The sequence below is a fragment of the Myotis myotis genome, unplaced genomic scaffold (genome assembly GCF_014108235.1).
Source record: "Myotis myotis isolate mMyoMyo1 unplaced genomic scaffold, mMyoMyo1.p scaffold_m19_p_11, whole genome shotgun sequence".
NCBI classification, from domain to species: Eukaryota; Metazoa; Chordata; class Mammalia; order Chiroptera; family Vespertilionidae; genus Myotis; species Myotis myotis.
In genome coordinates, this window is record NW_023416315.1 from 21,252,011 (window position 1) to 21,276,720 (window position 24,710).

General features: G+C 40.4%; 1 protein-coding gene and 1 long non-coding RNA gene across 7 annotated transcripts in view; one reads left to right on the forward strand and one right to left on the reverse strand.

Moving 5' to 3' along the window:
* TAX1BP1 (Tax1 binding protein 1) overlaps positions 1–8,976 on the reverse strand; it is a 63,216-nt gene extending 54,240 nt beyond the window's left edge. For all 6 annotated transcript variants that reach the window (XR_004970831.1, XM_036327755.1, XM_036327754.1 and 3 more), the window contains exons 1-2: positions 8,829–8,976; positions 906–1,071 (exon numbers count right to left, since the gene is read on the reverse strand). Coding sequence is in view for 5 of the 6 variants with exons in the window: in XM_036327755.1 (XP_036183648.1) it covers positions 906–1,064 (159 nt within the window). In the remaining variant the exon portion in view is untranslated. The remainder of the gene's footprint in view (positions 1–905; positions 1,072–8,828) is intronic.
* Positions 8,977–9,011: 35 nt separating this feature from the next.
* Positions 9,012–19,168, forward strand: LOC118666082. Its single transcript, XR_004970834.1, has 2 exons — positions 9,012–9,230; positions 18,869–19,168. It is a non-coding gene; the product is annotated as an uncharacterized LOC118666082 (long non-coding RNA).
* The last annotated feature ends 5,542 nt before the right edge of the window (positions 19,169–24,710 follow it).

Sequence of the window (24,710 nt, forward strand, 5' to 3'; positions counted from 1 at the left end):
GAAAATGAGCCTATGAATTTTTAAATCTAGAAAAATATATACCAAACTTAACTACAAGCTATTTCTGGGGAAGGTGGAGGCTACAATGGATAGAGCCATTCACTTTCTTTTTTATATATTGTAGTTTTCAAATATTGTATTATCAAGAGTAAAGGTCCTTTCTATTTAAAAGAAAAATACAGCAAAAATGCCACATACATGTGAGGATGCAATGCTGATTCTTAGACAGAAATATCATAAACAGCATAAATGTCCCACCACAAGGTAAAATGTTTCAGAGCTATATTAATAAGAAAGTGGTTATAATTTTAAGTAAAAAATTCAGAACATAAGAAAGGTCATGCAGTCTATTCCACACATCAACCTACATACCTATATTTACAAAGACTTCCCACTGCCAGTACTTCGGTCCTTTGTAGACAGAATGAAGCTTAATTCCAACCTTATCTTACACCACCTAAGTCAAGTTTTGTTCTAGTTAAAATTACTCATTCTCATAAACATTCTCACCTCTGTGCCTTTACTTATACCATCTTCCTGCCAGGAATGTCCTTTCCTCAACCTCATTACCCTGCTCTATTCTTCTCATTTTTTCAGGTAAGAAAAGGAGAAAATGGAAAAAGAAAACAAAGATTCTTAAAATTTTTTCACATGACCTTGAGTGAAGCCAATCCTTTTGATCATAGAGAGCAAAGCCTGGATTCAAGTTTCCAACATTTGTTGTATACTATCCCACTGTTAAATACAAAATGTTTACATTTACAAATGTAAATGTTTTATATCTGACGTTATAAAAATGACCCTGAATGTAGAGTGAAGATAGAGCAAGTAAAGCTACTGATCAACTGCGTAAAAGAAAATAGAGTGTACCCAGATGGAAGAAATAGGAAGAAAGTTTTTCTTACCTTGAATATACCAACCCAATCTTTTGGATGTGGATGGATATATGGAGTTAAGGTATAATGACATTCTAGATGTGCATTAGGAAGGTAACTCTTGGCCACATTTTGAAAGATGACATGGGCAAAATTGGAAGTCTGTGGGACTTCTTGAAAGGATGTCATTGTGAATCTGAAACAAGTAAATCACACAAGTTGAATGATACCCAACTAAGAAAAACTTTAATCTTCAGAAAATGTATCATTAAATGCAACTTATATTGATATCTACATGATAATTTTTGAGAAGACATGTACTTTTAAATATTGGCATTCCTCCTTTAAAATGTGATTAAATATAAAGACACAGACAAATTGGGAAATAAAGAATTTCCAATATGACTCAGAAAGTTACATAGGAGCTAAAAAGCTTTTAAACCAAAATAAAAAACAAACTATGAACTCTCTTGGAAAGCCTAGCTCTTTGCTTCTTTTGCAACCAACAGCTTCTATGTTGGACCTTTGAACTTCATCATTTTACTCCCTAACCTAACCCATCCCTCCCTCTCCTAGGTTGTTGGCTCCTGTAACAGATGCTAATCTCTCAGCGCCTGCATTCCTCACCCATGTTTGCGATCCCCTAGCTACACATAAGAATCTTTAGGGGCCTTAAAAAAAGAAAAAGACAGTGACTTTCTGGAAGTGGGACCTGGGTGTGGGCACATTTATGTGAACACTTTGTTTTGGTTTTTTTTAGCATCTTTCTCAAGTAATCTTAATCCTGTATGTGATTAGGACAAAGAACTATTACTTAGACTCTGACCTAACCCAACAACCTAAGTCTTCATTACCATCGCTCACGCATTTCCACTAATACCTAGACCAGGGGTGGGCAAACTTTTTGACTCGAGGGCCACAATGAGTTCTTAAACTGGACCGGAGGGCCGGAACAAAAGCATGGATGGAGTGTTTGTGTGAACTAATAAAAATTCAAAGTAAACATCATTACATAAAAGGGTACGGTCTTTTTTTTTTTTTTTAGTTTTATTCATTTCAAACGGGCTGGATCCGGCCCGCGGGCCATAGTTTGCCCACGGCTGACCTAGACCCAAACTGTCTTCTTTGGCTTCTGGTACATGCTTCTTCAGATCTCTCAAACCATGTAAAATCTCAGCTGATATACTTAAAATAGCTCAGCCTATCTGTTCCTCTCTACCTATACCAATTCTACCCTTTCATTCTGGGTTCAATAATCCTACCTTGACTTCCAGTATTCATTTTTTCTTCCCATTAATTTCCACATAGTTACTGATTAAAAATATATTGTTTTACATTAAATACAAACTGTAGAAATCTATAATGGATTCAGTAAATGCTCACTGGCTTACAGAACACCAAGCACTGGATAGCAGATGAATAGTTAAAATAGACTACAAAAATCTACATGATCCAAATGTTTTCTGTGCTATACTTTTGGGGGGGGAAGGGATTTACTTTTTTTTTTTTTTCAAAAGTACTAGTATAGCAACTGAGGATTTACTTCAAAAAGCTATCTCTACAGTGTGACACAGAACCGGTATCATCACTCATTCTATAATACATATAAGAAACTAACCCTATGGTACTTGCTTCTGAGTTTTCAAAACAAGACTATAATAATGAAGAAAATCGCCCTAACCGATTTGGCTTAGTGGATAGAGCATCGGCCTGCAGAATGAAGGGTCCCAGGTTCGATTCCGGTCAAGGGCATGTACCTTGGTTGCAGGCACATCCCCAGTCGGGGGCGTGCAGGAAGCAGCTGATCGATGTTTCTCCCTCATTGATGTTTCTAACTCTCTATCCCTTTCCCTTCCTCTCTGTAAAAAAATCAATAAAATGTATTTTTTTTTTAAATAAAAAAATAATGAAAAAAATAGGAACAACATTTTTTGCTAACCAAATTTATCTAATTTATTTCACAAATCAAAGAAGTTTCTACATGGCAAGCACAACAGTAAGATTCTGCTCATCTTATCTAATAATAGACAAACATGGTAATTAACCGTACCTCCGACATGCTCCCCATTGGCTAATCAGGACAATATGCAAATTAACTGCCAACCAAGATGGTGGCCGGCAGCCAGGCAGCTGAAGAGAACAAGAGGCTTGCTTGCTCCAGTGATGGAGGAAGCCAAGGTTCCCCGCCTGCTGCTGCCGGCCTCTGAGCTGCACTCTAAGAAACAATGTTGCAATTATAGAAGCTAAACAAACCCCAGAAACCTGCTTTCAGCCAGCCGGGCCTCAGAGCTGGAGCTGCAACAGTGTTTCAATTATAGAAGCAAAACAAACCCAGATACCTGCTTTCAGCAGCCGAGGTCTCAGAGCTGGAGCTGAGCCTCAGAGCTAAAGCCGGCTCTCAGTTCCAGTGCAGCCATAGAAGGTAAATAAATCCCAGAATTAAAAAAGAAAAAGAAAAAAAAGAGAGGTTGGGAGCTTCAGTCACCTGCCAGCCTAAAAACGGCCCTCAGCTCCTCACCCAGACTGGCCAGGCACCCCAGTGGGGACCCCCACCATGAAGGGGGTGTGACCAGCTGCAAACAGCCATCATCCCCTCATCCAGGATGGCCAGGCACCCAAGCGGGACCCCCACCCTGATCCGGGACACCCTTCAGGGCAAACCAGCCAGATCCCACCCGTGCACCAGGCCTCTACCCTATATAGTAAAAGGGTAATATGAAAACTGACCCTAACAGCAGAAAGACTGGGAATGACTGGTCACTATGACACACACTGACCACCAGGGGGCAGACTCTCAATGCAGGAGCTGCCCTCTGGTGGTCAGGTCGCTCTCACATGGGAGGAGCTCTGCTCAGCCACAAGCCAGGCTGATGGCTGCCAGTACAGTGGTGGTGGTGGGAGCCTCTCCTGCCTCCTCAGCAGCGCTAAGGATGTCCAACTGCAGTTTAGGCCTGCTCCCTACTGGCAAGTGGACATCCCCCGAGGGCTGCCGGGCTGCCAGAGGGATGTCTGATTGCCATCTTAGGCCCAATCCCCCCAGGAAGCGGGCCTAAGCCAGCTGGTGGTCATCCCCTGATGAGTCCCAGACTGCGAGAGGGCACAGGCCGGGCTGAGGGACGCCCCCTTCCCCCCCCCCCCCAAGTGCACAAATTTTTGTGCACCGGGCCTCTAGTATTTTCATAATTATTAAGTTTTTATTGCTAGGAAGTTCTAAGACAATATGCTTTTACAACTATTTCTTTTGCTGACCTGTTTAAAATACTAAGGCAAATTTTTAAGGTTTTGAAACAACAAGCACTTTCTTTGTGTGTCTTCTCTGCTTCTGTTATGTTAAAAGTGATGCTTTATTAAAACAACATATTAGCTATCCCATAAAGAGTCTGTCAATCCTGAACCTGAAAGCCATTGTGGTAAAATACCAGACTGGTTGTCTGTTAAGACTCTCCCCACTTGTGGTTTGCCAGAATTAGGAGCTAAAGAGAGTGTTCAGGATTAATCCTCCCTAGCTATCTCTGCACTAACAAGAAGGTTCTATTACCAGCAACCTATTTCACAGAAACACTTAACTGTCAATACTCCCCAGCTGGTAACCCAAAACCTCCAGGAAAATTTAAAAAAAGTCACACTTATAAACACTGGAACCCTGCCTAAAATAACTAGAGTTCTATTACTTTCTTTTTGAATTGTCTGAGCTAATCTGGGTTTAGGAGGATGTCATGATGCTAATGAAGTCATTAATGATAACCTCTTTTCAAGTCAGTGGTTTCATAAAGGAAAAAAAACCATTCAGATTCCAGTTTTGAAAAAAATGTTCACTACTGGTAAGATACTAAGAAAAACTGTAACTGAATCAACTGAACAAACTTCTAATAGATACAACTACCTAAACTGAGGCAAGTGAATCAGTAACATTTTTCTATGAAAAGACTGAATATTTAAGATTCTCTGAGGAAGACATTCAGTAAGGAGAAAATAAGGCTAGCTTAGAATGAGTTACCCATGTTTTTAATTAGAAGCGGAATAAAAATAAAACCTCTTTTTTTTTTTCTTAAAACTTAACACATTTCCTAAAGTAAACTAAATCAACAAAGCTGTATTTGTTATAAAACAAGGGAGCCGAGTTTAAACTTATTTAACCTCCATTACAATAGTGATTTAAAAATCCAAAATCCAACCTTACACTTTTACTTCACTGAAAAGTTTTCAAGGTATAAAATAGCATAAAGTATACATATATATACTTAGATATGCTTATAATGCATCAAGAGGGATTAAAAAGTACTCACCATATAGTTAAGTCTTTACTCATGAAGCATATGTTTAAATAAAGGACTTTTAACTATATTGATTGAATTTTTACCAGCATATATAAATGTATTTTCATGCTTTAAATAAACATATAAACATCAAATTTCATTTTAAACCCTCCCCACAAATTCAAGTTTTTAATACAAAACCCTAACATCAGACTTTAAATACATTCATGATGCATATAAACCTGAAGAGTAAAATAATTTGTGATCATCCTATTAATAATCTTCATTAATCCCTCTCCAACACCCCAACCTTTTCAAAAAATTTCAATGTGATTAGAACTATAAAAATTTTACAAGTTATTCCACTCTTGTTTCCACCTTACTTTTTAAAATTAAATTCCAATATCTTCTAGTCACAAAAAAGTTAAGGATAAATGTAATCTGAATATAATTACAACATGAATTGACCCATTTTAAGTAGTAAAATGAAAATTTCTAATTCCCATATAGTTCTGTTTCTCTCCTCACACAGATGACAGGGAGTAAAATGATAGCCAAACTTATTAAAATGTTGAAATTCACTGAGAATGCCAATGCAGCAAGATGATTCACAGGCAAATTAATACACTATGCATGCTCACACATGCACACACATATACACCACCCAGTGGAAAAGTGTAAAATCACTGCATCACCTTGTGGTAATGCTTGGGAAGTATAACTTCATTAACATACTGAGAAAAAGAACAAACTGCATCCTCAGCTGGAGAGGAAATATGGCCACTATCCACAAGGGGAAGTGGAAGCAGCTTTACCAATACCCAATGTTTCTTCCCGTTCTCTAAAGCACATCTCAAGAAACATGGGTACATTAAGATGCAAACCAAGGCTAAGTAAAAATTTCCCCAAACTAAAGGACCAGATACATTTAACTGGGAAACAAAAACAATGCTGTCTGCAGTGCCCTCTTCCAGGTTTCCTAATATAGTCTCTAAAGTCCTAACATCTCTAGAGTTCCTTTACATGTGTTATGTTGTGAACTTTATACTATAAAGTCTTTGGCCAATTTTGTTATTTAGGGATTCATCAATATTTAAGGAAAAGGGTAAATAATATGCAATGGGCATTCAGTTAACTAAAATAAATTTGGGGAAACGGGAGCACTTCAATATTATCTTTACTTCTTCCTCTTGGAACTTTTTCAAGCCCCAAACAGATCTTAGTATTTTTCCCAGTGGCTCCTGATACTCAATTTATTTGACTAGCTCCCAAAAAATGTAAGCATTAGTCAAATAAATAAATAGACCATATTTAAAAACTTCTATACATTAAATATACAGAATCAAATTAAGCTTTTTAAATAAATATTTTACATAATTTTCCAGTTCTAACAATTAGAATTCAAGAATAAGGTAATTTTGTTTTGTGTGATATGATTATGATGATTGTATTTTTTCAAAGTTCTCATCACTTAAACATGCTAAACTAATTATAAGTAAAATACCCTGATGTCTTGGATTTTATTTTAAAATTCAATGAGGAAAAAATGTTTGAGGGAGGTAATAAAACAAGATTAGCAAAACAATGGTTCTTTTTACTTTGTTCTCCTTATGTATGTTTGAAATTTTCCATAATAAAAGTAAAACCACAGCAAATAAAAATTACTAGTGAAAACGCATTACAAGTAGTGATTAACAAACTTAGCAAAATTATTTTTTTAAATCTTCAGTTAAAAATATATAAAATTTATAATTACCTCCAAACTTCAGTCCTATAGGACACACAAATACATGAAGGATAAAATGTCTGACATTTTAATAGTTTCCAATTATTCAAACTATAACTTAAACAAAGACTAGCAGCTAGTTTACACACCAAAAAAATATTACTAGCATTCTTTCTCGGAGGCAGAAAAGCCACCCATCTGTTAATTTGCACTCTGACAGGGATCTACCTCCAAAACTCTTTACAGGTGAGTTCTCTGCTCAGGGGTCACTGACATCACTTTTTACTATTTTAGACTGTTTTAAAAGTTGGTTTCTAAAATGCTACGATCATGGCCCATATACTATATTAGAGGGGAGAATTGTTTTTCTCTTCTATTACGGATTTATTTGAGGCAAAATAAACTAAAAAGCCAGGCGTTCATCCAGCCAAAATTTTACTTAACAGTATGCAAATTGCAAAAGAATACAATCCAATAAACTTCACCTGAGATAATTCCGCCATAGTAGTATAGAAAAAAGTAGTTAGGATCTTTCATAATTATTTAACATCATTAAAAAAGTTGAAACTTAAAATTCCAAGACACCTGTTATTTTGTTAAGGAAAAGGAATTTACTGGTTAATTCTACATAAATGGCTGAGGCCATAACTGTATACAGAAGTGTACAATTAAAAAATGTGATAAATAGAAAACAAAAATTACAAAATGTTCTTTGAAGTTGAAAAAAAAAAAACAAAAAACACCCAAACCTAGTAAGAAATGTAACCAAGTAATCCTTCAAGAAATCAAGTTCACCCTTGCTAAGAACAAAACTAAGGCCTTCTCTACACCCGAATGTCACCTGAAGGCAACTAACCCATGTTTAGATTAACTGGTTAATCAAGTAATCTCTTTAAAATCTTTTTGGAATTGAGCCCCAAAACTATAATTAGTAATTGTCCGTGCGCGGTTTGTAGAAACCTTGCAATTAGCGGAAAGCAGACAGTTGAAAAATTTGGATTTTTCTATCTAAATCCCCGACTTAATAGTAATCCATAATTACTTTTTGAAACCTACATGTAGGTCAAATGCCACAGTGTTTTCAAGCAAAGTTATTATGAATAGGGTAATATATGTTTATCAACAAACACGCACACACACTTCTCCACCCTCCCCCCCCCCCGCCCCCCAACAATTTTCCAAAGCGAGGAGCGCACACTCCCGACGTGTCAACACACTGCGGCCCAACGGAGTGTCGGGTGGACCGGAAGGAGAGTTGTGAAATCAACAACAGTTGCCTAAGCAAAGGAAGATGTGACTCTCTCCCAGGAGATCTGCTAAGTTCCCCCGGGAACACTGTGCTTCAGAGCCATTTATAAACAGCCGGAGAAAAGCGTTATCTAATCCCGCACCCCAGGTGCGGCCCGAGACCGGGCTAACTCCGCCCGCCGCGACCGTGGGCGGCGCAGGGAGTCTCCGCCTCCTCCACCGGCGACTCAAACCAAAACACTGGCGTTCCGTCCGCACCAGCAAACCCCAGCGTCCTTCCCGGACTCGACCTAGAGATTTGCCCAAACTTACCTAGGCCGGCAGCACCCACACACCACTCGCCCCAGAGCTGAGCCTCGGGCAGGCCCGTTTCTGCTTCGGGGGTCCCCCGCCACTCGCCCCCGCCATAGCGCCACGTCCCACACGCCTCCCCCAACTCGCGAAGGCTTATCCCGGCCGCCCAGCGGCGTGGGGCAACCACCCGTCGCCTTTTTCCAAATCCACTGCCAACTGAATTCGCCCACTCCCTGTCACAATCGCGGCCGGGGAGGAAAGGCTGTCCTCGACGGGGACAGCGTCGTCATTTTGTGCGTCGTCACCACGGAGACCATTCCCGAGACCCGCCAGGCCCTAGAGTCTAGGAGCTGAGGGGCGTCTCCCGAGCCCCCAAAGGGCTCCGCTGGGGTCCCGCGCACAGGGCGCCGGGCTGGGCAAAGCGCTTACCCAGGGAGGGGCTCCCGGACAAACGGGGAGTCCTACTGAGGCTCCCGAGACGGAGCCGCCATCAACCGCCGAACCTCTTCCGGCACCAATGCCACCTCCAGCGACCGGCTACGCCTCCCTTCAGAGCCCAAAGCCGGCTACGTCACTTCCGCCCATGGGTCCGCCCCTTCCGCCGCCTCGGGTTGGGAGAGGGGAGAGTTCCCCTACTCGAGTTCCCCCACCAGTCTGGCCGGCGCTCACTTTACCCTCGTAGGTCTGAGCCTGCCTTTCCCCCTCCCCGGATCCTCCCCTTTCTTAGGCCCAGTGGTTTTGCTCTGAAACGTAGTCGCAACCAAAGAGGGTCCGTTCGGATTTGCATTTATGACTTTTTCATTTACCGAAATTTGGGAGCTACTACCAAAGGTAATGTGGACCCTTGGAAGGGTAATGTAATAGGAATTGTTTGGTTTTTTGTGTGTGTTTTTTTAAATATATTTTATTGATTTTTTACAGAGAGGAAGGGAGAGGGATAGAGAGTTAGAAACATCGATGAGAGAGAAACATCGATCAGCTGCCTCCTGCACACCCCCTACTAGGGATGTGCCCCCAACCAAGGTACATGCCCTTGACCAGAATGGAACCTGGGACCCTGCAGTCCTCAGGCCGATGCTCTATCCCAGGGGTCCTCAAACTACGGCCTGCAGGCCACATGCAAATACAAATATTGTATTTGTTCCCGTTTTGTTTTTTTTACTTCAAAATAAGATATATGCAGTATGCATAGGAATTTGTTCATAGTGTTTTTTTAAACTATAGTCCGGCCCTCCAACGGTCTGAGGGACAGTGAACTGGCCCCCTGTTTAAAAAGTTTGAGGACCACTGCTCTATCCACTGAGCCAAACTGGTCAGGGCGGGGTTGAACATTTTTAAAAAATAAGTTCAAATAGGCATGTTATAGAAATATTACAGGTTTTCAAAGCAGGCAAAATAAGCCATTCTCATCTTTTGGACAGTGGTTTTCCTTAGAGTTTGTATGAAAGGTTCCCTTTACTAAAAATGATTCTTTCTTTTCAAAATAATACATCCGTAAACCTTTAATTTTTTTAAAAAAAAGGAGTTTTTTAAGTATGAGATTTGAATAATGACAGGTTTTGGTATGATACATAAGAATATTCAAAATACTCTAAAGTAGGGTTGTTTTTTTCTCTTACCATATGTCAGAAGATGGTTTTAATGTACTCCTTGCTTCTTTCTGTTTCCTTGCCATTACTCTCCCAGATGTTTGTAAAAAAAACTGTTCCTTTGAGGTGCATGCCAATCAGTTATTACCCCCTCTTCCCTCCTTGTTGCTGTCACCTGATCTCCAAGTCCCTCTTCCTCATTCATTGAAGACTGTCACGTACTGCCCAACCTTTCTTTCCATTTCAGCCCATCAGTGTCTTCTTGGATGAGATTAAAATCAAAAGGCCAACATTCTGGCCTTTTCAACTTTTTAATCCCTCATCTCCAATAATCGAATCCACTCCACACTCCAGATACCTATTTCCATACCTTAGACTTAGAGTCTAAGGTAGAGTCTTAGACCCTTTCATCACCTAAAACTGTTTCACCTTCAAAATCAAGCAACCTGCTCTTTGACAACAACATTCTATTTTTCTAACTTGCTTATTCAAATATGCCCACTTGCTGGAGGGGGTTAATGGGGGTAGGGGGAAGAGGACATATGTAATACTTTCAACAATAAAGAATTTTTTAAAAAAGAAAAAACAAACAAAAAAATATGCCCAGTCTATTTTTCAAACTCATCAGGATCTCTAATCCGTTAAAGTTTCTTTTAATACTTCCCTCCTTATCCAACTCAGAGTCCATGGACTATCATTTCATTAATATTATTTCCAATACCCTAAATTCCCTGGATTTTTTAATCTTACAAATAAAGTGCAATCTTGTAACAACCATGTTATAGACCCTGTGGTCACCACATACTCTGTCACTAAAGGTGATGTCTGGGAATACTATGCAAAAACTTTGATGTTAAAATTGAGTGTCTTGGGAAGTTTCTTGCACTATCAAAGAAAGAAACTATATAACTTATGATATTAAGAAACCGAGCCCTGCCTAGTTCGGCTCAGTGGATGGAATGTCAGCCCTCAGGCTGAGGGGTCCTGGGTTCGATTCTGGTCATAGGCACGTGCCCAGGTTTCGGGCTCGATCCCCAGTAGGGACATGCAGGAGGCAGCTGATTGGTGATTCTCCCTCATCGTTGTTTCTCTCTCTCTCTCTCTCTCTCTCTCCCCCTCCCTCCCTCCCTCCCTCCCTCCCTCCCTGCCTCCCTCTCTCCTCTTTCTCTTTCTCTCTTCCCCTTCCTCTCTGAAATCTATAAAAATATATTTTTTAAAAAAGAAAGAAAGAAACTGAGCCCTAGCTGGCTTGGCTCAGTGGATAGAGTGTTGGCCTGTGGACCAAAGTGTGCTGGGTTCCATTCTGGTCAAGGACGTGTACCTTGGTTGCAGGCTCCTCCCCAGCCCCGGCCCTGGTCAGGGCTCATGCAAGAGGCAACTAATCAATGTATTTCTCTCACATCGTTGTTTTTCTATCTTTCCCTCTCTCTTCCATTCTCCTTAAAAATCAATGGAAAAATATCCTTGGGTGAAGATTAACAAAAAAAAAGAAACCGACCCTACAGAAGTTTATACTTTAGTAAGACCTTTGCCCCACCTGGCTCCTAAGAGTGTTCTTTGTTCCTTGTGCAACTGAGAGGTCACTGGAATGTTCATATTATCTAACCCAGCTGTGGGCAAACTACGGCCCGCGGGCCGGATCCGGCCAGTTTGAAATGAATAAAACTAAAAAAAAAAAAAAGACCATACCCTTTTTTTTTTTTTTTTTAATTTTAATTAAATCTTTATTGTTCAGATTATTACATTTGTTCCTCTTTTTTCCCCCCCATAACTCCCCTCCTCCCGGTTCCCACCCCACCCTCCGCCCTCACTCCCCACCCACTGTCCTCATCCATAGGTGCATGATTTTTGTCCAGTCTCTTCCCGCATCTCCCACACCCCTTTCCCCCCCAAGAATAGTCAGTCCATTCCCTTTCTATGTCCCTGATTCTATTATAATCACCAGTTCATTCTGTTCATCAGATTATTTATTCACTTGATTCTTAGATTCACTTGTTGATAGATGCATATTTGTTGTTCATAATTTGTATCTTGACCTTTTTCTTCCTCTTCCTCTTCTTAAAGGATACCTTTCAGCATTTCATATAATACTGGTTTGGTGGTGATGAACTCCTTTAGCTTTTCCTTATCTGTGAAGCTCTTTATCTGACCTTCAATTCTGAATGATAGCTTTGCTGGATAAAGTAATCTTGGTTGTAGGTTCTTGGTATTCATCACTCTGAATATTTCTTGCCACTCCCTTCTGGCCTGCAAAGTTTCTGTTGAGAAATCAGCTGACAGTCGTATGGGTATTCCCTTGTAGGTAACTGAGTTTCTTTCTCTTGCTGTTTTTAAGAGGTTCTCTTTATCTTTTGCTCTTGGCATTTTAATTATGATGTGTCTTGGTGTGGTCCGCTTTGGATTCCTTTTGTTTGGGGTTCTCCGCGCTTCTTGGACCTGTAAGTCCATTTCTTTCACCAGGTGGGGGAAGTTTTCTGTCATTATTTCTTCAAATAGGTTTCCAATATCTTGCTCTCTCTCATCTTCTGGCACCCCTATAATTCTGATGTTGGTACGCTTGAAGCTGTCCCAGAGGCTCCTTACACTATCCTCGCATTTTTGGATTCTTTTTTCATTTTGCTTTTCCGGTTGGGTGTTTTTTGCTTCTTCGCATTTCAAATCATTGACTTGATTCTTGCGCTCCTCTGGTCTGCTGTCGGGAGCCTGTATAATATTCTTTATTTCAGTCAGTGTATGCTTAATTTCTAGTTGGTTCCCCAATATAACATCGAGGGTCTCATTAGTTTTCTTGTAGATCTCATTAAGTTTATCGGCGGCTTCTAAACAGTTCTTGAGAGACCTTAAAAGTGTGGTTCTGAACTCTATATCTTCCATTGACAATTTTGTCCTGTTTCTTTGTCTCCGCATTTTGTTATGCTTCCTTGGCGCACCCCCTAGTGGTCTTTGTTCGCAGTCTTATAGTTAAACCTTGTTGTAGCTAATACCAGGGAGGGTTTGACCTCCAGGCCAATTGGCTATGAGAATCAGCTGTGTCAGCAGTGAGAGAACTTCTGTCCTCTAGGGAGGTGCTAATCTAGCCTTTGCCTGAGGCTATCCGGCAAATGCCTGTGTGCAGGGCTTGGGCGGGGCGGGTAGCACAGGATCAACAGGGTGGGCCGGAGAGAGCAGTTATGGCGGCTCTCAGTCCTGTCCCCAGGGGCTCTGCCTCTCTGAGTCCCAGCACCCGCTGCAAAGCTCAGAGAGAAAGCTGCACTTGCTCTGACCGAAGCCAGACAGTCCCGCTTCTCCCGTTTGAGTCTGGGTCCCTAGAGACTCGCCCGTATCTGGAGCTCAGAGTCTGCGACTCCCTCCCGATTGAAAACGCCAACTGCGCCCTCCGCCGCCAGCCCGCTCCGCGCACTCCGCACCTCAGAATTTGACTTCAGCACTGCGCCTCCTCTGAGTGTCCATATGCGTTTCTCTTTCCTCCTAGTTGTAGGACTTCCACTCAGCCAGCGTTCCTGTGGTTCTTGGTGATGTCCGTTCTGTCTTTTAGTTTCACTTTTGAAGTAGTTGTTCAAAGCAGCAAACTCCGGTGTTAACCTATGCCGCCATCTTGGTTCTCCCTGACCATACCCTTTTATGTAATGATGTTTACTTTGAATTTATATTAGTTCACACAAACACTCCATCCATGCTTTGGTTCCGGCCCTCCGGTCCAGTGTAAGAACCCATTGTGGCCCTCGAGTCAAAAAGTTTGCCCACCCCTGATAACCTCTCTTCCTTATCTTATTGAGAAGAGCAATAGCCAACACAGTACTTTGAATTCTTTAGGCACTTAATGTCAATAAGGTTCCTTCTTCCCTCTGTGTTTCTCATCACATACCTTTATTTTTTGAGTCACTTGCATACCAATGTGGGGTTTTTTAATTAATAAAAGTTATTTCGAGGAAATATTAAAAGTTTTAATTTTAACAAAGGTGGAATCAAAGTTTTAGGCTGAAATGTGGTTTTATTCCCACAGATCCCATCCCCTCCCACCTTCTCAGGAATCCTGTATCATCATATATTCAAGCCCTCCATCTCCACTGAATTTTTCCGAGTATCTTTTCAACATTGTACTAGATTCTTTACTTAATTTTTTAAAAATTCCCTTGATCTGTATTTCCTTCCAGCTGTTACTGCCTTTTGTCTTCACCTTCTCCAATATACGGATATGTGAATACACACAACAATAGAACAATAATTATCAGAGAGGCTATCATTAAAGAGCACAGTCTCTATTTGGATTCATAATCCTGGCTGCACCACTTACTAGCTCTGAGAACTTGCATAGTTTAAATATTTACTTAACCTTTGGAACTTCAGTTTCCTCATAGAAAAACGAAAATATTAATGTTTGTATCTATCTTATAGGGTTATTGTGAGCAATACTTTAATTCATATAAAAATATATTAAAATGGTATCTGGTACACAGAAATTGTTCTGTACACATTAGCTACTACCATCATTATTGTTATGTAAAGAATCTATATATGTTATCAATATTTTCAATAGATACATACACACACCCATGCCTGCATGTCAAACTGTGACTTCCTCTGGGAAGTATAACTTTTACCTTTAATAATATAGACATCTATTTCCATTGAAGAAGCAGTTGAATTTTGTTATTGTTCTTGGCCAACACATCTGAATCACTTTTGCTATTCCTGGATAATTCCTCACCTTATGAAGCAGGCAAAGCATTCCACTCTAGAAACTGAAATGCAAGCTACGTGCTTTCCCATAGTCCCTTGTTTTGTTTTTTTGTTTTGTTTTTAAGTATGATATCAAGTTTTATTCAACGTACCTATAGTTTAACTAAGACTTAAAACTTTAAGTAAAGTTTATTAGGTTAATTTTAGGGAATGTTGTGGAGTGAAAGAAGATGTAGTGTCGAGGATTGAGAAAGGTATGTTGAGATGGTTTGGACATATAGAGAGGATGAACGAAAGGAGATAGACGAAACCAGTATACAAGACGAGTGTGGATGGGAGAGTTGGAAGGGGTCGACCTCAGCGAGCATACCTCAATCAGGTTGAGGACATTTTTAGCAAAGGCCAGCTTAGGAGTACCCTAATTAAGTTATTAACAATGTACCTACCTATATAGTTTAAGTTTAAAAAATTTGGTTCTCAAAAGAAATTTCAATCATTGTACTGTTAATATTTGGCTCTGTTGACTAATGAGTTTGCCGACCACTGGGCTAGGATGATTGAATGTGGGAAATACATAAATGCACAGACCCTGTGATGGGAGGCACTTTAAACAGTACAAGGAATGGAAAGAGTGGGTGTGTGGGTACAGAGAAGAGGTCCATTGAGAGAATAAACCAAACAGATCACCAAGGTTTGGACTATGTGGGGGTTTCAGCCACGGTCCAGTGAGCCACTCTCTCCTAAGGGAAACAGGTGAATGTAGAGAGATTTACACCAGACAATGGCAACAGCTGAACATTTTAATTCTCTAGGGTGCTATATCTCAGAAGAGCATAGGACAGGAATTCTTGTTCCAACCAGAGTCTGGGTCTCACTTCGAGGAAAAGTACCCAATAGCTATGAGAAGAAAGAAAGTACACAGGTGACACACTAACCCAGCTATGTGACTCTGAGCAAGTCATGTCCACCTTCTGAACCCCACCTCCTTTAGCCACCAAGAATTTGGGCCCGACACTTTGTAAGATTTTGTTGAATCTTTGGAGATAAATAGACTCACTTTCCAGCCATGAGCTTTGTTTAGAGGGGAGCTATTATTTTTCCCTTGTAAAAGGTCTCTTGAAATACAAGAACATCATTTAAAAGTGAGATCTTTCTGTAGATGGATATGTTCCAGTATTAGATGAGAAGGGGAATAAAACCACATCCATTTAAAATCTGACAAAGGACCAGGGAGAATAAAACCCTCTTGGTCTAATGACAGGACTAAATTGGGTTCTGTTTCAAGTTGCCATTGAGTTTCTGAGTTCTTTAGAAGGAAGATAAAACAACCTCAAAAAAGAATGATGTGTATAACGGATTAATTTCCAGAGCATTCATAGGTGCCATTTATGTTGCAAGTCTTCCTTCCTGAATTGTTTTCAATTTTCAATTGAGGGGTTATGTTGAAGCAAATAAATGAACCTGGTTTTTGAGCCTGAGTCTGAGATACAACTGTTCAATTGGCTTTGCGGAGAAGAAATCTAAGAGGATGAGGTCAGAGGAATGGGATGGAAAACATACACATGGTGCAACTTCTTCACTAAGTCAGGCAATCTGCTCTCTGGAAAAGGACTATTAAGCCAAGACATTCTTCAAGACTGAGGCTGACCAGAGATGCCTTTTAGTCCACAGGGAGTTAGCCTGTTCTTTCAGAGTTTGAGAAGGCTTATCAGGAGCTAGACACCCATAACCTTAGTCCCTGTCTGTCCTCCCCAATTTTCTCGGGGGAATATTTCTCAATATTAGAGACGTGGAAAAAGACGACATATTCTCCTTTTCTCTCTCCTCATGTAGGGATTTCACAATGTAACTCTAGGGGCCCTGTCGAATTCTTTCTCTCTCAGCGATCAACAAGAGGCAAATGTGAGGGCTTTAAGCTCAACAAGTGGTCGTAGTCTACCGGAAAAAAGAAGTTGATTGAAACCCTCTACTTTAGGCCCTAAAAAAAAAGAGAGAAGCAGAGTGCAGATTGGTTTGCCTCAGTGGATAGAGCATTGGTCTTGGGATTCAAGGGCCTGAGGTTCGATCCCAGCCGAAGGGAGAGAGAGAGGAGAGATGCTGGCGCTGCCTCTTTTCCTCCCTCCCTCCTCCCCAGAGAGAGAGGAGAGAGAGAGAGGAGAGATGCTGGCACTGCCTCTTTTCCTCCCTCCCTCCTCCCCAGAGGCGAGGGAGGGAGCAAGGGGGGAGCGCCGCTGGGGAGGAGGGAGGGAAGGAGGCTCCATAGTCTCTTGTGGTCAGGGCATGGGCTACATGAGTCAGGGGCTTACAGAATCCAATCTGGCCCAGGAGAGGCAGCAGCTGGCTGGCAGCTATAGCCCTACTCCGGAGGAAGACATATCAGAAATTGCAGCACTCAGGTGGGGTTACCTGAACCAGCTGTGACATCACTAGGGGCCAGGCAAGGAGCTCTTCATAAGACCTGTAGGGCGGTATGATTTTCAAGCCTTCCCAAAGAGTCTGTGAGCTACCCACTATCTCTTTAATAAAGACTTTTCCCCCCTAAGTTAGCCTGAGTTGGTTTCTTTATTAGAAACCAAGAACACTGACTGATGGAGTATATTTTTCAAATTAAAAGGTTTCTGAACTTTTTACTATGAATAATTTCAAACATTTAGGAAAGGAAAAGAATAGTAAAATGAATAGTTACATATCATCCACCCAGATTCAAAAATTAGTAACATTTTGATATGTTTGCTTTATTTCTGTACATGTTGCTGAACATTTGAAAGTTAGTTATAGGCACCAAAAGAATGAGTAATAATTTCATAATATCCTCATCTATCTAGACCATATTCAAATTTCTCCAAATATCCCAGGAATACCTTTTGTACCTTTTCTTTTTTTTCAAGCCAAGGTCCAATACAACACATTGTGTTTGGTTATACATGTTCAGTGTCTTTTTGTAATTTAAAAATACAATTAAGAAAAATAAGGTAATATATGGGGTTTGGTCCTACCTTTATTGTTTTCTACATAATGATTGAGAAGATAAAAACCAGAATGAACAGTTAATAAGCAGTATAATCACATGCCAACTTTAAGTGTGGTGCTAAGCATATCAAAATAAATAGAACAAGGTCCCTGACCTCAAGGATTCAGGCTTCTAGTTTCTCCAAACACACACACAACTTGTTAGTCTTGTTTTTAACCAGCTTAAGGAACAGATCAAGGTTGGATATCAGAAGTAATTCTTTCCTTGGCTCAGAACCACATTATGGAGTGAGAGAGCTGAGCAAGGCTGGATGCACATGCCTAATAATTTCTCTCCCACTATTTTCTGAGTCCTGTGCCAACTCAGAATAGCAATCGAGAACTGTCACCGCCTGATTCCAATCTAACTTTTCAACCTCAGCTCTCACCACTTCCTCTTCCACAACTCCAACTGGACCGACACGTTCTAAAATATGTTTCACATTTTCCCATCTGTACATTCTACTGGAATGCTTCCACCACCCCCACTATCTTCAAACTCCCACCCATACTGCAAGGCCCAAAGCAGATGCTGCAGGTTCAATGAGAAGGTTCTGGAGAATACAGCGTTGAAAGCAATTTGAGAGTGATTCTAGCAAAACACCAGGCAGTATTTTATGTATGTTTAATACGCACACAAAGACTTCTTTAATTGGTTTATTATAAGCTATTTTTAAATTTATATAATAAAATTACCTTGTAGCCTGGATTAATGATTTACACTGTATCTAATCTGAAGAAATTAAGGTGGAGATTTAGCAATTATCTGATTTGTAGGATAGACATTCGATTGACAATATAAGCTAAAAAGTAAAGGTGTCTAAATCACCAGCTTATTTACATTGATCATATCTTCTGGGTGATTTATAAATTTTCATTTTCATTATGAAGAGAGTAGTATATTTATGGGTTTTTTTAAATTCAATGTATTTAAAGTAAAAACAAAAAGCAGTTTACCCATTTCTCCCACCTGACACTTATCATTAAAAATAATGAAATTTCCTTTTCAGAGCACTTTTAATACTCTCCACAACAGTCCCCACACCTTAGCCTCTAGTACAAGTACTGTCTTTGTCACACAGCTAAGGTCACATGTTGTTAACATTCCTTATTAAGGAAAAGCCTCTTTGTGTGTTTTCGATTTTCATTTCTGACACTTAATTAGAATTAATGAAGTTTCCACATTTACAGATTGCAAGAGCTGCCAGGACTCCTGAAACTGCTAGAAGGAGCCATGAAATCTGTGATTTTCTCACAGGAGGCCAAGCGATATGAGACACATTAATTCTACATGTGTCGTTGACAATGTGTGTGCCTCCCTGTCTGTGAGGAAGGGGCTAAGAGAATCTAAGGTGAGCACTTTGGCTGCTTTCTACAGCATGATGGCATGAAGACAAATGTTTATAAATCCCTGGTACCCCTTGTTGGTATCACTGCATTGTCAAACAGTAAAGGAATGTTTAAATACGAATAAATTATGCTTTCCCTGAATGAAGTCTCCTCTCTGGTGTGTAATTACTGGATGTGTACTTGGGAGTTCCAAGCTTGAGTATTTCATTGCTGGAGATATGTAACCAACCTATCCTTTGAAGGAGATAATTTTGGATTGCTTTTTCAATATAAATGAATTTACTCTGGGATCTTTAGAGCTGTAGGTCCAACCTCCTCAGAACACATTACACAGATTCACAAACAATTGACCAGTCCATGGAAGCAATAAAACCAGGGTCTTGTCTTCATTCACCAAACCAGAGCTGTGCAAAACACAGCCCCTGAGTCTCTTTCCTTTACCCTATTTAATGTGACAACACTCTCGACTGTGAGTTCTGGACACTCTCACCAGACTTTGATTTCTTATTCTTCCTTGATTCTGCTCCTGGTGTTTTCCACACCTCTTTGGGGGGTTAACAGCAGAGACAGCTACTGTGCCAAAAGGACTTAGAGCGGCCCATTCCCCAAAGAGCAGACCACAGGCGGAAGGATAAGCAGCTCCAACAACACCTAGGTTTCCTCTTCACGAAGCAACACATTTTGAAAATCATGAGTTTATTTGAAGATATTAATTTTAGCACATTTCACTTCAGAGAAATAAACATACTTCTCTAAGATCCTAAGAACACTCATATTGCAAGCATTATACAGAGCACCTATGTACATGATATCAAAGGCCTTTATTATCTGAACTACACTCATAATGGAATGTTATATAATTACTGGGATGATATCTAAAAAGAGAAAAAAATTTTAATATGAGACACGGTTGGATATCCTAAATTTGTGTCACCCATGCTAAAAAAGCATTTTCATAATGTTTGTTTACCATTTGTTTTGAAGGAGATTTTTCTGTCTGTCAAATAGGCCCATAGTTGGGTTCCCACATCTTGTTAAGGATGACTGATGTCGACTCTGGTTCTTACAGCATATGACGTTTCATGGGAAAAAGCCTGGGATTCTGGGAAAGGCCTCTCTCATGTAATAATGATGCCTTACTTCAATAGCTTCCATGAGAAAGGAAGCAAACAAGAAGAGATGCAGATAGCATGACCAATGACGGATTTCTGCATCATGTAAAGGTAAGGCTTGGAGGAGACGTAGAAGAGCAGATGGACCAAGGAGGCAGAAATGAGATCACAGAGGCCTCTGGAGGAGGCCGGGGGTCCCTCCGGCGCTATCAATCTCCCTGTAAGAATAAAATGTCAAATTTCACATTCAGAATGGAATCATTTTCCACAGACACTTTGTCTGCAGGCCTTTCCCTCTGTCTACCAACTAATTCCTATAAAGAATTTTGAGCATGAAGGGCATTCAATACTCAAGAAATATCAGAGAACACGGGAAGCAAAGCCATCGAAGATGGCTGAGGATTAAATAGTAGGTCATTTTTAAGATATTCGACATGCAAATATATTTTGTGCTTCTCTTGCCCTTACCTAAATGAGATAATGCAATATATATACTTATCATGAAATATTTGAGACATTCAAAACATATGAAGAACAATAAATACCCATGTACTTTTAATCCAGTCTAAAGAATAAGTTTTTCTCAATACAATTGAGATTGTATTCCCTTCCCTACAGGGATAACTATCTAAATTGAGTGTTTATCATCCTAAATATTTCTTTAAAATTATATTTCATGCCAAATCTATGGAGGTTACGAACATAGTCTTTCAATTCTAAAGCTCTAAGACCCTTTAAACATTGTGCTAAAAATATCACTCGTATTACTCTAGTAAGTTAATATTAAAATATTTTTAGCACAACATGAAGCTTTCTACAGTATATTATTTTAAATGAGTCAATTAATTGGTAGTAAATATCTCAAGCTAAATAATAAACTTAAGTAATCTGGGAACTCTGTGGATTAAATTTATAGTTTTTATTCTATCTTTTTTTAAACTTAAAAAAAAAAAAAAAAGCCATTCAAAAGTAGAAGGAATCCTTGATTGCCTGGAGCTTGGCCAAATTCCGTGGCATATATAAAGCAACTGATAGTAGCCAGAATGCAATACTTTAAAGGGACTAATAATAAGAGGTGTACTCTATGTCCTTTAAGGTGGGTATAATTCCCAATGAACTTAGCCTTGTGCCCGACGCTCCCTGGTTATAATTAGAGGCATGTTTCAGAGTTGTATGAATGCTTGTTAACCAGCAGGGCACCATTTAATAAATCTCGGTACTGTTATAGCCATCCAAGAGGTCTGTCTGCTAGACACCAAATACTTTAGCCGGAGTGGTAGATGCACTTAGAAAGGGCATTGTTTTAGGCTAGCTCCGTAAAACATGAATGGGTCAAATGAAGCAGTTTATTTTGCAAAGGGCAGGATCAATGATGCATTGTTGGGAATTGGCAGTGAAGATAACTGTAGTCCAGTGACTTGTTTTGTTGGTTTTCAGTTCCTTGAACAAAGACTTTGTATTATTCATTCAAGTTCATAATGTTGTGTCTGAAACTGATATTTTAGGAACTCTGAAAGTTGACAATATAATCACAACTCCCTTGATGCCAAAACCAGATACTGGTCTGAACACATATAGGGGCAGGTCATCACTAGACCTGATATGAGACTACTTAATATCTTTATTTAAACCACTTATTTATATGTTTCACTGCAGAAATATAAATGTATTTGATTAGAAGGTTTCGCTCCAGACCCCCTGGAGGTGCTACATAATATGTAGAATTACCAAATTTAAAACCCCCAAACTTCTGAATTCTGGAATACAGTTGGCCCTACAGATTTCAAATTAGGGATTGTCGAACTCTCATGGCTACCACTGATTTAAGAGCTACCATGGCTGTTAGCCCTTACACTATTTCATTTTACTCTCACATTGACCCTATAATTGAGAAAAGCACATTTCTGTGCCTTTGTTGTTGCAGTAACGCACATAATTGAATGCTGAACAAAATTGTTCCTGTTGCCTCTGATTGCTGGGCAAACCCTAAAGCTGAGAACATTAGATGCAAAAGCCGATATCTGTACTTTCCACCTTCAGTTCTGAAGAAAGCCTTCAGATATGTGCCCTCCGATTTTGCTAAAAGCAAAGCTAGATTTGCTACTCCAATGATCATCCTTGTCACCAGCAGCTTATACACAAAAAACCAAGAATTCAAAATCATATATCAGGATTGTGAGCTCCCTTACTCCACCAGGCTTTTTCCTGCTTCTTCCTGTCCCATCCGCCACAGGCCGCATGAGAACAGTGAAAGAACCACTGTCCATTCATAAATTTGGGAAGTTCCTGCAAAAAGAGAGCCATTTTCTGGCTGACGTTAGGATTATGCCCTGGAATTGTTCATCTACTCTCTGTGCCTATTTAAGCAGAAGAAAAAGGAATTGGGAGGTGATGATAAGGAGGAGCAGCCTGCTTCTTTGCTAACGCAGAACAGTGGATGTTCTCAGAGATGGCACTGTTTTCGGCTTAGCTGGTAAAACATGAGTGCGCCAATTACAACGCAGTTGTTTTATCAATGAGTCAGATTTCCAACAGGCATGGCAAGGTTGTGGAAGTTTCTCTGGCCAAGTGTACAATGAAAAAGATTGTACAAGCAAGTTGGCGCTATCTTGAGGGTACCCGACCCAAGAAGACTACCTGTGGGGCAAGAGGACCCCAACAAGGGGGAGAGAGGAAGGAACTGATGGACTTTAAAAGACACCAGGCTCATGTATCCCAAATCGGAGAAACAGTGATGAGCTCCTCTATAGAGACCCCCCCGCCCCCAAGGATCCCTCCATATGATCCACAGGATGCCTGTTTCACCTAGAGCATCTGCAGTCAAGAGAGGACAGCTACACACGTGGAAAGGCACCTGCCCCCTTTCCCTGCCCTCCCTCTTGCCACAATACACACGGGAGAAAAGGACCCAGGACTGTGTGTGCACAGCGTCTCCCTTTTAGGCTTCTCTCACTTTGTATCAACTGTTACCCCATGCCACCCGCCCTCTGCCCCTGACAGAGAAAGTGTTGTTCTCACTTTTTGGCTCAAGCATAAACAAAAGAACATTGTTTCTCTCAGTACAGCGGAAGCAGACTGGAATTTTCCAAAGAAACTTGACTGAAGACAAAGGAACGTAAGCAAGGAAAACACAAAGGTCATGCCCATAGTCAAGCTAAACAATTGCCTGTATAGGTTTCCCTGAGAGCCCTGTCCAGAAACACTCTATTTCAGATCATCCGCGACCCTTCTCTCCACACCTTTCTTTGCCTCCGTGAGAGACGTCAGCCTGAACAATGGGTGATACATACATGGATTAAGAAATACGATACATTCTTAGCTTTTGAGCCAGACAAACCTGAGTGACTTTATGAGAATTCCTTCGCCTCTGTGAGACTCTCTCATGTACATAGCACCTACTTGGCAGAGTTGTGAAGTGCTCACATAAATGCATGCATCTGGTAAGTACGCAAAAAATGTTTATCATCATTATTTCGTGCAGGAAGACAACACCCTGTGGTTTCAGAAGACAACCACCAGGCTTGTCCTCCTCCTTCTCCCTGTATTTATGTCTCCATCTCCCCAATCTTTCTCACATTCCCCCTACCCGCGTGGGTAGGTAACGCTTATTTCCTCATACCTGGATGTATCTAGCAGCTTTTCCTATTACTTTGAAAAAAAAAAAACGGTTTCATAAGTTTATTGGAATAAAACATATCAAACTCATCAATCCACTCATAGGGGAGGCTTAGCTTCTTTGCCTAAAGTTCTAGCCTGGCACCTGGACCATGGGACCCTCATAACACAACACATTGGTACATCCCAGGACTAGCTGACCATTTCTGTCTGTTTCATCTCTGATGGACACCTTTATTTCCAAAACCCAGGTGGTGGACCTGGTCAAGGTCAGCCACTCATCACACTTTCCCCAACTCATATACGGCTTATGTTGGAGCAGGTAAAGTGTACCCTATTCCTCCCCATCCAGGAGTCAGACAGACCAGCCTCAGACTTTGGCTCAATACTAAATTACTAACACTGAGTGCTTAATCTTTCTAAGCTTCAGCTCACTCTTTGTGGAATGGTGATTAGGATAGCTCCCTCACAGTCTTTGAAGATTAAATGAGAGAATGTCAAGCACTTAAGGCAGAGATTGGCTCTCAGTACCAGAGGCATAATAAATGGTGGCTTCAATCATCACTACATGCTTATCGTATCACAATTACTTTACATGAGCAATTAAATGGGCAATTTATATCAAAAGATTTAAGAAAGGATTTTCTTTATAGTTTCTTAACCACATAGAATCTAGTTCAGCCGTGGGCAAACTACGGCCCGCGGGCCGGATCCGGCCAGTTTGAAATGAATAAAACTAAAAAAAAAAAAAAAGACCGTACCCTTTTATGTAATAATGTTTACTTTGAATTTATATTAGTTCACACAAACACTCCATCCATGCTTTGGTTCCGGCCCTCCGGTCCAGTTTAAGAACCCATTGTGGCCCTCGAGTCAAAAAGTTTGCCTGATTTCTAGTTCGTGAACCAGTGGTTTTTAACCTTGAGGTTCCTAAGAGTCACCCATTTACCTCTGAA